This window comes from Plectropomus leopardus, chromosome 22 (assembly GCF_026936395.1).
Source record: "Plectropomus leopardus strain MGB_pleo_1.0 chromosome 22, ASM2693639v1, whole genome shotgun sequence".
Lineage (NCBI taxonomy): Eukaryota > Metazoa > Chordata > Actinopteri > Perciformes > Serranidae > Plectropomus > Plectropomus leopardus.
Genome location: NC_142197.1, coordinates 4,305,856 through 4,319,478, shown reverse-complemented (window position 1 = coordinate 4,319,478; position 13,623 = coordinate 4,305,856). Strand labels below are relative to the sequence as shown.

General features: G+C 38.7%; 1 protein-coding gene across 2 annotated transcripts in view; it reads left to right on the top strand.

The window, feature by feature from the left end:
- The first annotated feature begins 6,687 nt into the window (after positions 1-6,687).
- The window catches only part of grip1 (glutamate receptor interacting protein 1), an 80,591-nt gene continuing 73,655 nt past the window's right edge, over positions 6,688-13,623 (top strand). The window contains exon 1 of one of the 2 annotated variants that reach the window (XM_088072533.1): positions 6,688-6,988. In XM_088072533.1, the coding sequence (XP_087928659.1) occupies positions 6,934-6,988 (55 nt within the window). In that variant the 5' untranslated portion in view covers positions 6,688-6,933. Of the gene's footprint in view, positions 6,989-10,875; positions 10,983-13,623 lie in introns of those variants that run through there. The other variant, XM_088072536.1, reaches the window with a different exon arrangement.

Below are 13,623 nucleotides of genomic sequence, written 5' to 3'. Positions count from 1 at the left end.
TCCTTTCATTTAGTTCTTATTTTTATTTATTTATTTTTGTTATTACAAATAACATTTTATTAATTTATTTAAAATTATCTTTATCTTTTTTTATCTTTCTATTCATAAGTTTTTATCCTTCCTCTTGTGTTTCCTCAGTTCCTGGTTTTAAGTACATTTTTTTATTTTTAATTTTAATTTTTTTGTGATTTTATTCACATGTTTGTAAGGGGAGCTGGTGGTTTTATTGTATGACACATTAAGTGTTAGGGTTTGAATGAAAAGTGCTATAAAAAAATTGACTGATTAGAGTAGAAACCTGAGCTCCTCCTAAAAAACTCCAAAGCTTTTCACTCATCTGCATCAAAACGTCAGAGCTCCCGTCCTCTTTCTACTCGATTATCTCAGTCTGTTAATGACTTTAGGAAACAACGATAGAGGCTTTGAACTGCGTCTGACCTCTTCATCTCACAGGGCGCCGATACAGAGCGAGCCGTCGGCGTCTGCATCTTAATTTTTTTACACTTCAGTAAAGCATTTAGATCACTTTTCCTCCCGATGTGATGAAACACCTGCGGCAGGTGCGTCTATTCAAAGTGAAACTCAGTGAGAAGCACTTCCTGTTGACTGATGAAGGAGTCAAACACAACCGTACAGAGCGCTCTGCATCTCTGTCTGTGAGTGAGCGTTTTGAGCTATATCAAGCACATTATCCTCTGCTTAATAATGAATCACCCACACACACACACACACACACACACACACAGTTATTTCATACATGCAGCAGAGACATTCAGGATATTCAGGATGTTGTAGTTGTTTATTCATGCTGGCTGAATGCATTCTGTGTGTGTACGTGTGTGTGTGTGTGTGTGTGTGTGTGTGTGTGTGTGTGTGTGTGTGTGGGATGAGTCACAGATCATTTGAGTGGGATGTTTACAAACCCCCAGGCGCTCTCTCTCTGTTGACACATAATGCAGCCACTGACATATGCATACTGTGATTTCCGTGTGTGTGTGTGTGTGTGTGTGTGTGTGCGTGCGTGTGTGTGTGTGTGTGTGTGTGTGTGTGTGTTAATGCATCGACAGCGTTTGACAGTAATCTGTGAAATGAGGCTCCAGCTGCATCTCGAACACACTCGGTCTTCTTCAGATGTCTCACAGAAAATGATCATGATTATGATTGTGATGATGAAGATGATGTGATCATAATGAATATATGATGAAGGTGTGATGAATACAGATCTACTTATTTCTATTCTAAGATAATGACGGCGGTGATGATGAACCCGTGATGGTCGGAGGATGAAAATAATGATGATGAAGAGGAGGTAGACGCTCATATCGCTGCTGATTGGGATGATGATGAAGATTGTAGTCATGACGATAATGTGGTGAATTTTTATATTAAAGTGAGATGTTACATTTACTATAATTTAGCCTTTTGAAACCTGGATCAACTTTTCTTGAGTTGTGTGTAAACAGCTTTAAAAAGTATATAAACCTCTGAAACCCGAGCAAACTGGTGTGATGTCTTCCTAAAACGTGGAAAAAAGGCAACGACAAAAATGTCCCAAAAATTGCAAGAAATTTGTAAAAGGTGACAAGAAACTTTCTAACAAATTTGTGCTAAAACAGAGGGGAGGATTATTAGAAAATTATCCAAAATATAGAGAAAATGTCCAGAAAACAATATTTTTAATTATAATATTATATTTCAGGAAAAATATAATAGAAGAAAGATGAAATATTCTGATCTTTTACTCAAGTTAACACTTTGAGACCTGGACAAAGTGACTTGATTTCTTTCAAAAGCAAAAAACAAAAAAATACAAGAAAATTACCTGATAATAAGCACACACACACACACACACACACACACACACAAACAAACAAAAGATACAAAAACAACAACAAACAAACAAGAAAATTACTTATAACTGTGCTAAAAATAAACAAATAAATACAATTATTTCTGTTTTTTTCTAGGTCATTTTCCTTATTATTAGGTCATTTTCTTGTAATTTTTACTTATTTCATGCTTTTAAAAGAAATCAAGCCACTTTATATGTGTCTCAAAGGGTTAACTTTAGTTAAAAAAAAAGAAAAATCCTAATATTTCCTCCCCCACATACACCATATAAGCACATACACATGGACAGCAAGGCCCAAATTATTTTTTCCCTGTTTTTTCTGCAGTTTCAATGTCGAAAAATCTTGACGCTGCAGCAGAATAATAAGTTTTAGACCAACTTTGAGTCAACAGTTTTGGGACATTTTTTTCCTGCTTCAACATGAGTACGCTCCAAGCTTCTTAAAGAAATGTTGTTTTTCCCAGTTTGGCGTGGAAGAAGTTGACTGGTCTGCTCAGGGCCGTGACCTCGACCCCATCGACCGACCGAGAGCAAACCCCGCAGCTGCTTCAACATCTGGTCAAAGAGCGGAGCCTGACGGAGCAGCACATGTGAAACTATCGTATATGGGTGTCACAGTCAGGTGTCCACATACTTTTGGCCATGCAGTGTTCAGTTAGAGCTGATCTGATGTTGGCAGCCTGAGAAAAGACGAACAGACGACGCTGCAGTCACTCTGAAAGTACTGATGGTTCACAAAGTGGACAAACGCGTCTCAGCACGTTCGTTTCCAAACCGGTTTGAAGTTTTTACAAAAGTTTTGATCTTTTTTTCTGGCTGTTACATTTCAAAGTCCTGCGTCCATTTACTTACTTTAATAAAAGTGTAAAAGTATTGGCATTTAAATATACTTAAAGTACAAAAAGTGAAAGTACGTAGTATACAGATGGCCCATTTCAGAATATTATGTATCATATTACTGGATTTTATTTATTATATATTACTTTTTTGTTGCAGCTGGTAAAGGTGGAGCTCATTTTAGTTACTTTAACCCTTTAAAAGCCGGAGCAACAGCATTTTTGTTGTTCTGCATTCAGACACTTTTCACGAATATTTCAACCTTTGAACCCGATGCAAATTAACTTGAATTCTATCGAAAGCAAGCAATAAAAGGCAATGAGCAACTCGGCAAGAAGTGCCCCGTAAATTATAATAATAATAATAGATGTAGAATTTTTAATATTTTGATTAATATAAATATTCATTCAAAATAGTTTTGCAGTTATATAATTAAGATTTTGGCATTATAATTTTTTTTATCATTTCCTTGTTTTTTTTTTTTAATTTAATTTGAAAAAAATGCAATTATTATATTATGTTATGTTATGTATATTATATTATATTATATTATATTATATTATATTATATTATATAAACATGTTTTTGCAGGTGATTTCCTTGTTTTTTATTTAACTTGAAAAAATATAATTATTATGTTATGTTATGTTATGTTATTTTATGAATATTATATTATATTATATTATATTATATTATATTATATTATATAAACATGTTTTTGCAGGTGATTTCTTTGTTTCTTTTTTAATTCATTTCATTTTTACTTATGTGGATGGTTTTTTGCTTGTCTTAACTTATTTTATACTCATTTTCAGATTATTTTCTTGTACTTTTTACGACTTATCATTTATGTATTTGATGCAATTTTTGAGTAATTTCTCCATAAGTTCCTCATTCCTTCAATCAAGCCGATTCTCCAATGTTTTAAAGGGTTAAAATAGCATGAAATATGAAGTAACATAAAGTGGAAATACTCAAAGTACAAGTACCCTTAAATTATTCTCAAGTACAATACTTGAGTAAATGTACTTAGTTACATTCCACCATCAGAGTTTTTAACAATAACTAAATTCCAGCGTGATTAATAACAGTGATTATGACCTGAGTGTGCAGGATCCGTCACACGCGTCTCTGACTGTATCTGTTTGTCTCCATATTGAGGTCAGTCTCCGCTTTTTGTCTCGTAGCCCGCAGAGACTCATCTTTCCACTTCACTGCTTCTTTTTCCTGCTCCCTCCTCCACCCGTCTGTCCGCGGGGATGAGAGATGGCTGTCAGTTAATCACTGCTGCTGTCAGACACTTAATGTGCTGCTTCAGATCCGGTCCGTCCACCGGAAGACAGAAACACAAGTTTTTGTACCGCGAAGCGCTTTCAGAAAAAACGTCACATCCTCAAGGACAAACAGAAAATTAAAAACACAATCTGTGTACTGACATGCAGAGGTAGCATGTTTTTAAGTACATTTGAGGTACTTGTACTATGTTCAAATATTTCCATTTTACACTCCTTTATACTTCTACGGAAATACTGTGCTTTTTACTCCAGAATCAATTAACCCATAGACATAACAGCTAGAAACAAAAATAACAAAGGTAAACAAACTCTGATTTTTAAAGGGTGGGGTTATGTAATAGAAAATGACTGAAAATACTTTATTGTCTACTTTTTGCACGTGCAAAATCTGCTATTAAAAAAAAAAGAAAGAAAGTTAACAAATGATATCAAATCCATATTACAACACATTTACACATAAATACAATACTATAATTAGAAAAATATTATTTAAATATATTTATATAAAGCACCACCGGGATTAATAAAGTCTTATCTCTCATCTTAAAATAAAAATAAAATGTCAGTGCAGCAGTCAGTCTCCTACAGCTGCAAAAGTCAAAAGACGTAATAATCTACAATAAAAAAATACATGGAAAATATATTTGTTTTACTGCGTAAAGTATTCACCAAAGGATGTGTAAATGTTCACAAAAATAAAAAACAAAGACATTTACTGTTCGAAGGTTTTATGTTTCTTTTTTTGCTTTTTAAATTGTTTTTGTATTTGTTTTTGTTTAATTATTGAAGAAATAAGTCATGTCGGATCAAAACTATCACCGAAAAGGTCAAAGGTCGCAGCAGCCTGACACACAGAAGAGATTTTGTAAACTTTATTCTGTAATGTCAGTGTGACGTCACCTCTGCTGCTTTGTTCTCTGCTTTGACTTAAAAATTAAAGAGTGAAATTTGGCAGATTTCCCCTTTAATCCACAGCTGGGTGGAGACGGGGGGCGAATTCCTCAGAGGCGAGTCGGGACAGGAACCAGACTTCAAATACCTGTGTGTGTGTGTGTGTGTGTGTGTGTGTGCACGTGTGTTTTCTAGGTTAATATGTCTGCAGGGTTCATTACTGTAACAAAGCACACAGCAGATTGTTATTGACAGAATCTGAAATGTGTCTTCAGGATATATTTTGTTTTAACGCCTTTTATCTTTGTCACTGCGGGAGCTTAAAAACACGTTTGTTAGTGTGAGAAAAGCTGTGGGCTCATTCTCTGTATTTCAACTAATAAAAAACACTTTTTATTGCCAACTTTCTAAAGCAGAGATCCTCCACCTCGGTCTCAGGACTCTGGAGAGTACTACAACATTTCATTAAAAATGAAAACTATGAAACCTGAAAATTAAAAACAGAAACAAACAACAAAATGACCTAAGAAGAAAAAGCAGAAAACTATATATATATATATATATATATATATATATATATATATATATATGTGTGTGTGTGTGTGTGTGTGTGTGTGTGTTATATATTCTATAACATAGTTTGAACATATAATCTATTAATCATAAATAAACTTTTTTGACATCTTTTTTTGGATGTTGTTGTTGCTTAAATGGCTGTGGACATTAAAGCAGGATGTTAGGACATTTCTAAGATTTTAGGACATTTCTCGGACGTTAAGACATTTCTAGAAATGTAGGACATTTCTAGAATTTAAGGACATTTTAAAGATTTTAAGACATTTCGGATTTCAACACATTTCTCTGATTTTAGAACGTTTATGGATTTTAGAACGTTTCAATTTTAAGACATTTCTACGATTTTTAGGACATTTCTCTGGACATTTCTAGGATTTTAGGATGTTTCTAGGATTCGAGGACATTTTTAGGGTTTTAGGGGCTTAGCTATAACCTTTGTGGGGTGGGTGGGTGGATCCTCCACTGGTACCTTTTTGATAAACAAGCTCCGTTTTATGCACTTGACATCTTGTAGACGACAAAATCAATTCCCAGTGGTAATCACATTATTTTTATAGTAAGAGAAAAATAGTTGGGGCGCCACCCGGCACCTATCGGGGTCCAGATTTGGCCAGCAGGCCTTAAATTGAGTATCACTGTGCTGAATAGGGCTAAACTCTGACTATATTTAAATACTCTAAAAAGCTCATCTGGTTTGTGTTGGATTTCTCTGTCTCAGAGACATTATTTGAACATCTTGACGTGATTTATCCATAAATCTTCATATTTCACAGGCTCCTTCAGCTGTGGAGTTTTATTGATCCCGGATTTCTCTCTGTACACTTTCGTCTCTCCACCCCGCTCTCCCTCCGCTATGAATGAATGAAGGCGGGAGGCGCGTGCTCACTGCCAGCGCGTGCGAATCACTTAAATGGCTGCGGACATTAAAGCAATTTTGGAGGCGATTTAAGCGCGAATCTTTCAAAGCGAAAAAAAGAGGCAGAATTAGTAGAATTCTAAAGCCCGCGGGGTCGTTCGAACGTTCGAATGGAACCCTGATGGAACCCTGATGGAACCCTGGCGGTACCCCGTTTGTCTCGCGGGCGCCTTCACGGTCATCACGTCACCCCCTCCCTCTCTCTCTCTCTCTCTCTTTGCCCACTACCGTAGCTCGCTCTCCCACTCCCCCAGAGACCACAGCGAGGCTCCGGGGGTAGAGTTACCGGAGGGGGAGGGGGTAGAGAGACATAGACAAAGAGGAGGAAAGGAGAGAGAGAGAGAGAGAGAGAGAGCGCGAGAGAGAGAGGTTCGCGTGAGGTTGAAAAAGAGAGAGAGTGGTAGAGTTGGGTAGACTCACAGTGCAGGGGGAGGTGGATCCCTGTGTAGTGTAGCAGCTTAAGCTAAAGCTAACTAGCCATGTTGCTGTCGCTGCTCCTCCCGCTGCTGGTGGTGTGTGTCTGCTAGCGGGCCGCCCTGGACTCCCTATCCGCCCTGAGGTGCATCATGCCCGGCTGGAAGAAAAACATCCCGGCCTGTCTCCAACCGGACCAGGAGGGAGGTAAGACCGGACCGATCCGCTCAGGTTCACACCGACCGGCGAGTGTGTTCCTCTATGTGTGTGTTTTCTTCTTTTGTTTTTTTTTTACCTGTGTGTGTGTGCGCGCGCGTGTACTAATTATCGCCGGTGCAATCTCCGTGCAGCGTGGTTTGGCGCCGCCGGTTGAGCTCGCGCATACGGTGACTGCCTTGAAATTAGTGAAAGTTGGTAACTGATACCGTGTGAATGCGTGTGTGTGTGAACAAGTGTGTGTGTGTGTGTGCGCGTGTGTGTGTGTTGTCTCGTGTTAATCTGACGCAACGGGTGAGGTTACAGTGACGTTACGGTGATTTCACGTTAGAGGCTACTAACGTGTTTATCATTAAGAGAGGGTTACCGGTTACCGAAGTTAGCAGGGGCTGCTAACAGGCTAAACCACGGTTGAACCGGTTGAAGAATGACGGTCGGTTCTGGTCAACCGAGGGTCTGCCCTTGTGTGTGTGTGTGTATTTGTGAGTGTGTATTTGTGTGTGTAACGACCACCTTCACCGGGCTGCGGGCGGTAGCAGCCCCGGTGTTTACGGTGGTGTTACGGTGAAATGAGTGACCCCTCGGGTTTGTGTGACGCTGCAGGGTCAGGTGTGTGAATCAGTGGTGGTTTGATTAAATATTGACAGGTGAGGTGTTAATGCTCCACACGCAGACCTGCACGCCGCTGCTGGTCACCGGTTTTTGCTCTCGCAGCCGTTAAAATCCGTGACAGTAACGTTTTCTGGCAGCACATAGCAGCACCCATTAGTGTTTTCATAACATCCCTCCATTGAGAGAAGACCGCTGGTTCAGTAGTGAGTTAATAAGTGTAGTGGAATATTTTGTGGCGTAGTAACCTACTTTATTGATATAGTTTTGTGTGATAAATTCAGGAGAGATATCAGTGGTGGAATTCAACTAAGAAAGTTGTGCTTTACTCAGGATTTCTGCTCATTTCTTTTACAGATACATTACTGTGACTTTGAGGCAAATTTTCCATTGATGGTGCTTATTGTTTTTTTTTATTGCACATTTTAAAGAAACAAATTTTGCATTTTTTTTCTTTTTTTTTGGAATTTTTTAAAAGAAAAAAAAAATTTTTTTTTAATGAAAACATATTTGACTTTTTTTCAATTTTTGGCTTTTGTGTTTTCCTTTTTTTATCTTTTGCACTTTTACTTAAAGTCATACTTTGCCAGTTTTCAACAAGCTTCGTATCGAAACAGTGTTGGTGTATACAGAAACACTGTGGTAAACTTTCCTTCATCTAACATGTGCCTTTGTATCGCACCGCGAAAACAGCGAGTTTTGCGGGATCGACACCCATGCTGCCACTACTGACACAAATGCCCGGGCCACACTGCATGCGTGAGCAGCACGTGACGACAGCCTCACTGACCTGCTATGGCATGCACGCTTGTGGTCTTCACACTGACAGTGGCGTTACTGCGGCGTTACTGCGGTGCTGCTGCGGCGTTGCTGCGGCGTTGCTGCGGCGTTGCTGCGGCGTTGCTGCGGTGCTGCTGCAGAGCTGCCTGCTGTAATTCCAGTAGTTTGACAATTAAATGCCGATACTCCATTATTTCATAGAGCCGTGCAGCCCCTGTATTGTCAACAAATGTTTGCAAAAAACATATTTTAACTGACCGTTTAACCGTAATACGAGATCAATTGCCCACCTGCCGTCATTGTGTCACATGCAGTCTACAATACTTCACCCACCAGTGGGACCATTTATTGGTCTGATAAACCCAGTTAGTTTTGTCCTCACTTTGGCCATTAATCTCATCCCATATCTCCAATCCCATAAATAATGCTCTTATCAAAGATAAATTGACTTACTGTGTTTCAGATTTAGACATTTATGAAATCCTTGCAATCTAAAAAGCTATTTATGAGAATAAGATACAAATCTGTAAAACACTTCATCATTCATTGCAGCAGCAGACAAACTTCATTGGTGCATTCAGTCTAATTAAACTATAAAAAGAAATTTAATTGGCAACCACTAATTCATTTTTCAAGCATAATGCCATATTGTCTCTAGTTCCAGCTTCTCAGAAATGAGCTTTTCTGTTTTATATTAAATATCTTTGTTGGACAGAAAAACAGGACATTTAGGAGACTGTAGGAAAGTTTGACGAGCATTTATCACAGTTTTTTGGCATTTTATGGTCAGTTAATCAACAAAATAATTGTCAGATTTATAAACGATTCAGTTGCAGCCCTGTAATGGTTTGCTATAATATTTTTATGTGTAGAATTTCTGTGTGGTTTTGTTTTTTGGGGTAAACCATGGAAAGATGTGTGGTCTAATATGATAAAGTGAAATAACCCTAGTTATTTTTCATATATAACACTCAATTTTAGGGTTAATGTGACCTTTGCATTGGCTGCTAAACTAGTTATTTTCTTATGTATAAAATCCTTTAAGCGATAACTTGACCAACAGAAAATTCATCAGCAACACTTTTGATAAACCAATTATTCTAGTCGTTTTTTTAAAGTCAAAATGTCCAAAATTCTAAATTCAGCGTCCTAAATGTGTATAATGCTGGTTTTCTTTTCTTTTGAACTTTTGGTTGCACAAAACAAGAGACCTGATTATGTCAGTTTGGGCTTTGGGACATTTTTTTTAACATTTATTGACATTTTAGACAGATTAATGGATTAAATAATTAGCATTTTAATAGATGAAGTATGAAAATAGCTGCAGCTCTGATGTGGACATCTCTGATATCCTTGAAGATTAACATAATCCAGCTCATGTCAGACATTTTCAGTGCAGTGTGCAGTAAAGTGGATTTTAAACATGTACTGCTGCACACAATTTTGTCTTTTCTAGTCTTAAAAACGCGAGTCTAACGAGGTAGAATAAGACGCAGATGAATGAACAAAAACAGACGTGTCATCACTCACCTAAACTGCACCAGGCGTAGTTATTCTCCTTTTACACGTGGTGTCAGATTCAGCAAACCATTTTTAGCTCACATTTAAAAGGTTTGAACACTACAAACTGTCTCTGAGTGCCACCACAGAACGAGGACACATTCCCACTTTAAAAAGAAACACGAGAGACGTGGCTGCTTCTCGTCTTTTTAAAAACTCTTAGATACATTTTGTTTTGCAGGATGATTTCCTAATGGGTAAAGAAGAACGTGTATCTAAGGATTTCCTGGAAGCGGCAGCATTTCTATGACTTTTTCTTGGCGAGACAAATTGATAAATGCTTCCTCACTCAGCGGAGGTTTGCAGCTGCAGTAGCAAACTTGAAAATGGGAGAATTAAGCTTTAACTGTCCATCATATTTTGGATTTGCACCAAACTGTTGACCCGTGTTTTTGAATCATGATTAACTTTGTTTACTTGCAGCGTTGTGTATATATTTGTTTACTTGCTTTGTGTACACGTTTTTTCTCATACATTGCAAGTTGTTGTTTTTATTATAGATAAATCTTTTTTTTATACCCGAGGTGACGTCTTTTTCCCCCCAAAACTTAGAGATAAATAAATTCTCACCCAGAGCTAGAAAATAATCAGCTTTTATTGTTTGATTGAATAGCTGAAATTATTAATCAGTTATCAAAATAGTTGTGAATTAATTCTCTATTGACTGACTGCTTGTTTCAGCTCTATTGCCACATTGTCAGCATAATTTAAAACATGATTTTCAACACAGTTCACTTAAGTAAGTGTGATGGTGTTAAAGGTTTCATATAGAAAATATAGCGGTGTTGATTCAGTGTTGTGCTGTAAAGCTGTCTGCGGTGCTCGCGCAGAGATAATGATATAATCCTCAGGTGTTCAGCTTGCAGCTCCGCTGTGGTCACAGTGCTTCACAGCGGGGCGCCTGATAAATAACAATATATTAAAATGTTAAATACTCGGAGGCGTGCAGAGAAACACGGAAACACAGCTGTTCAGAGAGAGAATGCAGAAAGACGGATCAGACGGCCAGAAGCAGGGGAGTAAAAATAGATAACAGGTAAATAATAGATAACAGGAGACACCGTGTCCTATTGTATAGTAACATGTATACGGTATATTTGTACAGTACAATATCATGTACTGCACAGTGACTCAGTGGGCTTTACATCAGCTTCATCTCATGATCTCTTAAATGACAAAGAATAACATGCAAAATTTACTTGACTATTGTATATTTTCTACACTTTTCTTTTTTATGCTACTTTTTACTTCTACTCCACTATTGTAATCTTTCTTCCACTACGTTTATCTGACAGCTTCAGTGTGATTCAAATTACGAACTCAAAATATTACCAACTAATAAGCCAGTGTGTGTTATTGTAAAATAAAACTCCCCACCAGTACATAAAGTAGTTAAAACGAGCTCTACAGTTACGAGCTGCAGCATCAAAGTGATGAACACTGTTACGGCTGGCTCATTAATGCACCAGTAATTAAAGTGCAACAATATATATTATTTTGGAATGGGCCATTCTGCATAATGAGTACCTTTTGTGTTCTTTAAGTATATTTGATATACTACTTTTGGGCTTTCATCTATATTAAATATTGAATGCAGGACTTGTAGCTAACAGGCATGTACCTAAACCATAGATCTGTTTTGCGTTTCCACCGGAGACGGTACATTTATTAGGTGGTTTTGGTAAAAGTCGCCGCTCCATCCAGCTGTCGCTGTATTTCTGCACACAGGAGAAGTTTTCCTTGTAGTCTTTCTCCCAGACAGAGCTTTTTAAAATTCATAGTATCTGCATCCACATGTGCATGAGGGTCCAGTTTGGTCCGTGCTACGTATTTTCGGTAACTGCGCAGACTCTCGTTGTAGCATGCATGCCGACTGCGTGCTCCAGTTCCTCTCAAACTCCAGGTCAGTCCAAAACACTGCTGTCAAGCAGGTGGCTGCACCACGATAAAGCTTTAAATAAAGAAATTTCTTCTTAAAACCTACTTACGCACTTTTCTCGAAGATTCTGATATTCGCCAATGTTTCGTATTTGGGATTTGTTCTTAGGTAAGAACCGAATCTACACACTGAAGAGCAGGTTATTGTGTTTTCTGCTGTTGTATAATATTAAATTATTTAACTGTTTATAATAATGAAGGCGCTGACTCGGGCCCAGGTCTGTGTCCAGACGTTCAGCTGATGACACACCTGACAGCGCCGTCTCTCCGATGACGGTCCCGACATGCTAACGCAGCTCACACGATTCTTTGCTTGCTGTCCCCTCTTCAGTGAAACTCTCGTCTGAATTTTGCAATGTTTTGCCACTTCTTTTTCACCTCATCCGTACTGCATCCTTCTCCAGATGCATCCCGCGCAACTGTTTTGTGTGTGACTTTTAAATCCAGAATTAACGTTGCTAAATATCACCGCTCATGTGTGGTTTACTTCCTGCAACACGACCTCCACTTCAGAAGTACCCAAGTACTTAATGCGTTTTGATTCGTCTTTATATATTTTTGTATTTTCTACTTTCCCTTAAGATATCTCTTTTTGACTTCCCGCTGCGTTTGCACACGGCCCTTCAGTCTCATGCCCTTTTAACGGCATTTTTACGGGCGTTTACGTATGCTAACTCGGGACAACCAGCATGACCTTTCAATATACGAGGAAACTGGCATTCATTGATCTGAGAGCACAAGCGTGAACGATTCTGCCGGTTAAGTACAGGTTTCTTAAGAACAATTTAAGAAGAAATTTAAGGAAATACTTGGGAAGATATTGGTGAATGCGGCCCAGTGTTGTCAGGCAGGTCGCAGTCGCTGCATCACGGTAAAGTTAGTTGTAAGTTGTATATTTGACAGACATTCGCTCCAGAAGCATCGTTTAGTTTCACCTTCGCCTGATGTCGGCAGCAGGAGGACGCTAAACTCACTTTCCCTCCTTCCCTTTTATTCCTTTGGGCTGACATGGATCATCAATATTAAACAAATAAATCCGTGTGAGTGTCCTCCGATGTCCAATGCGAAAAGTATGTCCGAGCCTTTACAAAAATCCATTTGTTCTCCTAACTCAAATCACTACTTTTCTCATAACCTTGGACAAAAAATACCTTTAAGGCAGAAAACTCTGGAGAAAGACGTCTCCCATCAGCTATATTTCCTCTTAACTGCATGCAGAGAAGTGTCTGCGTCCCGCTGTTCGTCCATGAGACAGAGTTGGACTGCTTGGTGGAAACAAGCATTTATACCTTCCTCAATTTACGGATTAAATGTTCACACAAGTTAAATAAATAAAAAGACGTCACCTTGTCTTCTACCGGTGTTTGCAAGCTTACGAGTCGGTCCCAAACTCGAAGCTTCAAAACGCCGCTGTAGAAACGTGCAGAGACAAACACAGACACACTACAGGCAGGACGATACAGCCTGCTGATGATGACTGCGTCGGGTTCATGACCCCGATTTCTTACCTGGCAAGTCCAGAAGGGACCAGCACCTGTCTGCCTTCAGGGCACAGTGAGGGCCTGAGCCGAGGCCAGACCTCTACTGTCTGCTGCCCGACAGGAGCGTCACAAACTGTCCTCACAAACTGTCCTCACAAACTGTCCTCACAAACCCTTATCCCCTCAGTGTCTCACCACGGTGATGCTTCATTGTTACAGTCATTAAAAACACAGGTGAATTTTTGAATTTCCTGTGGT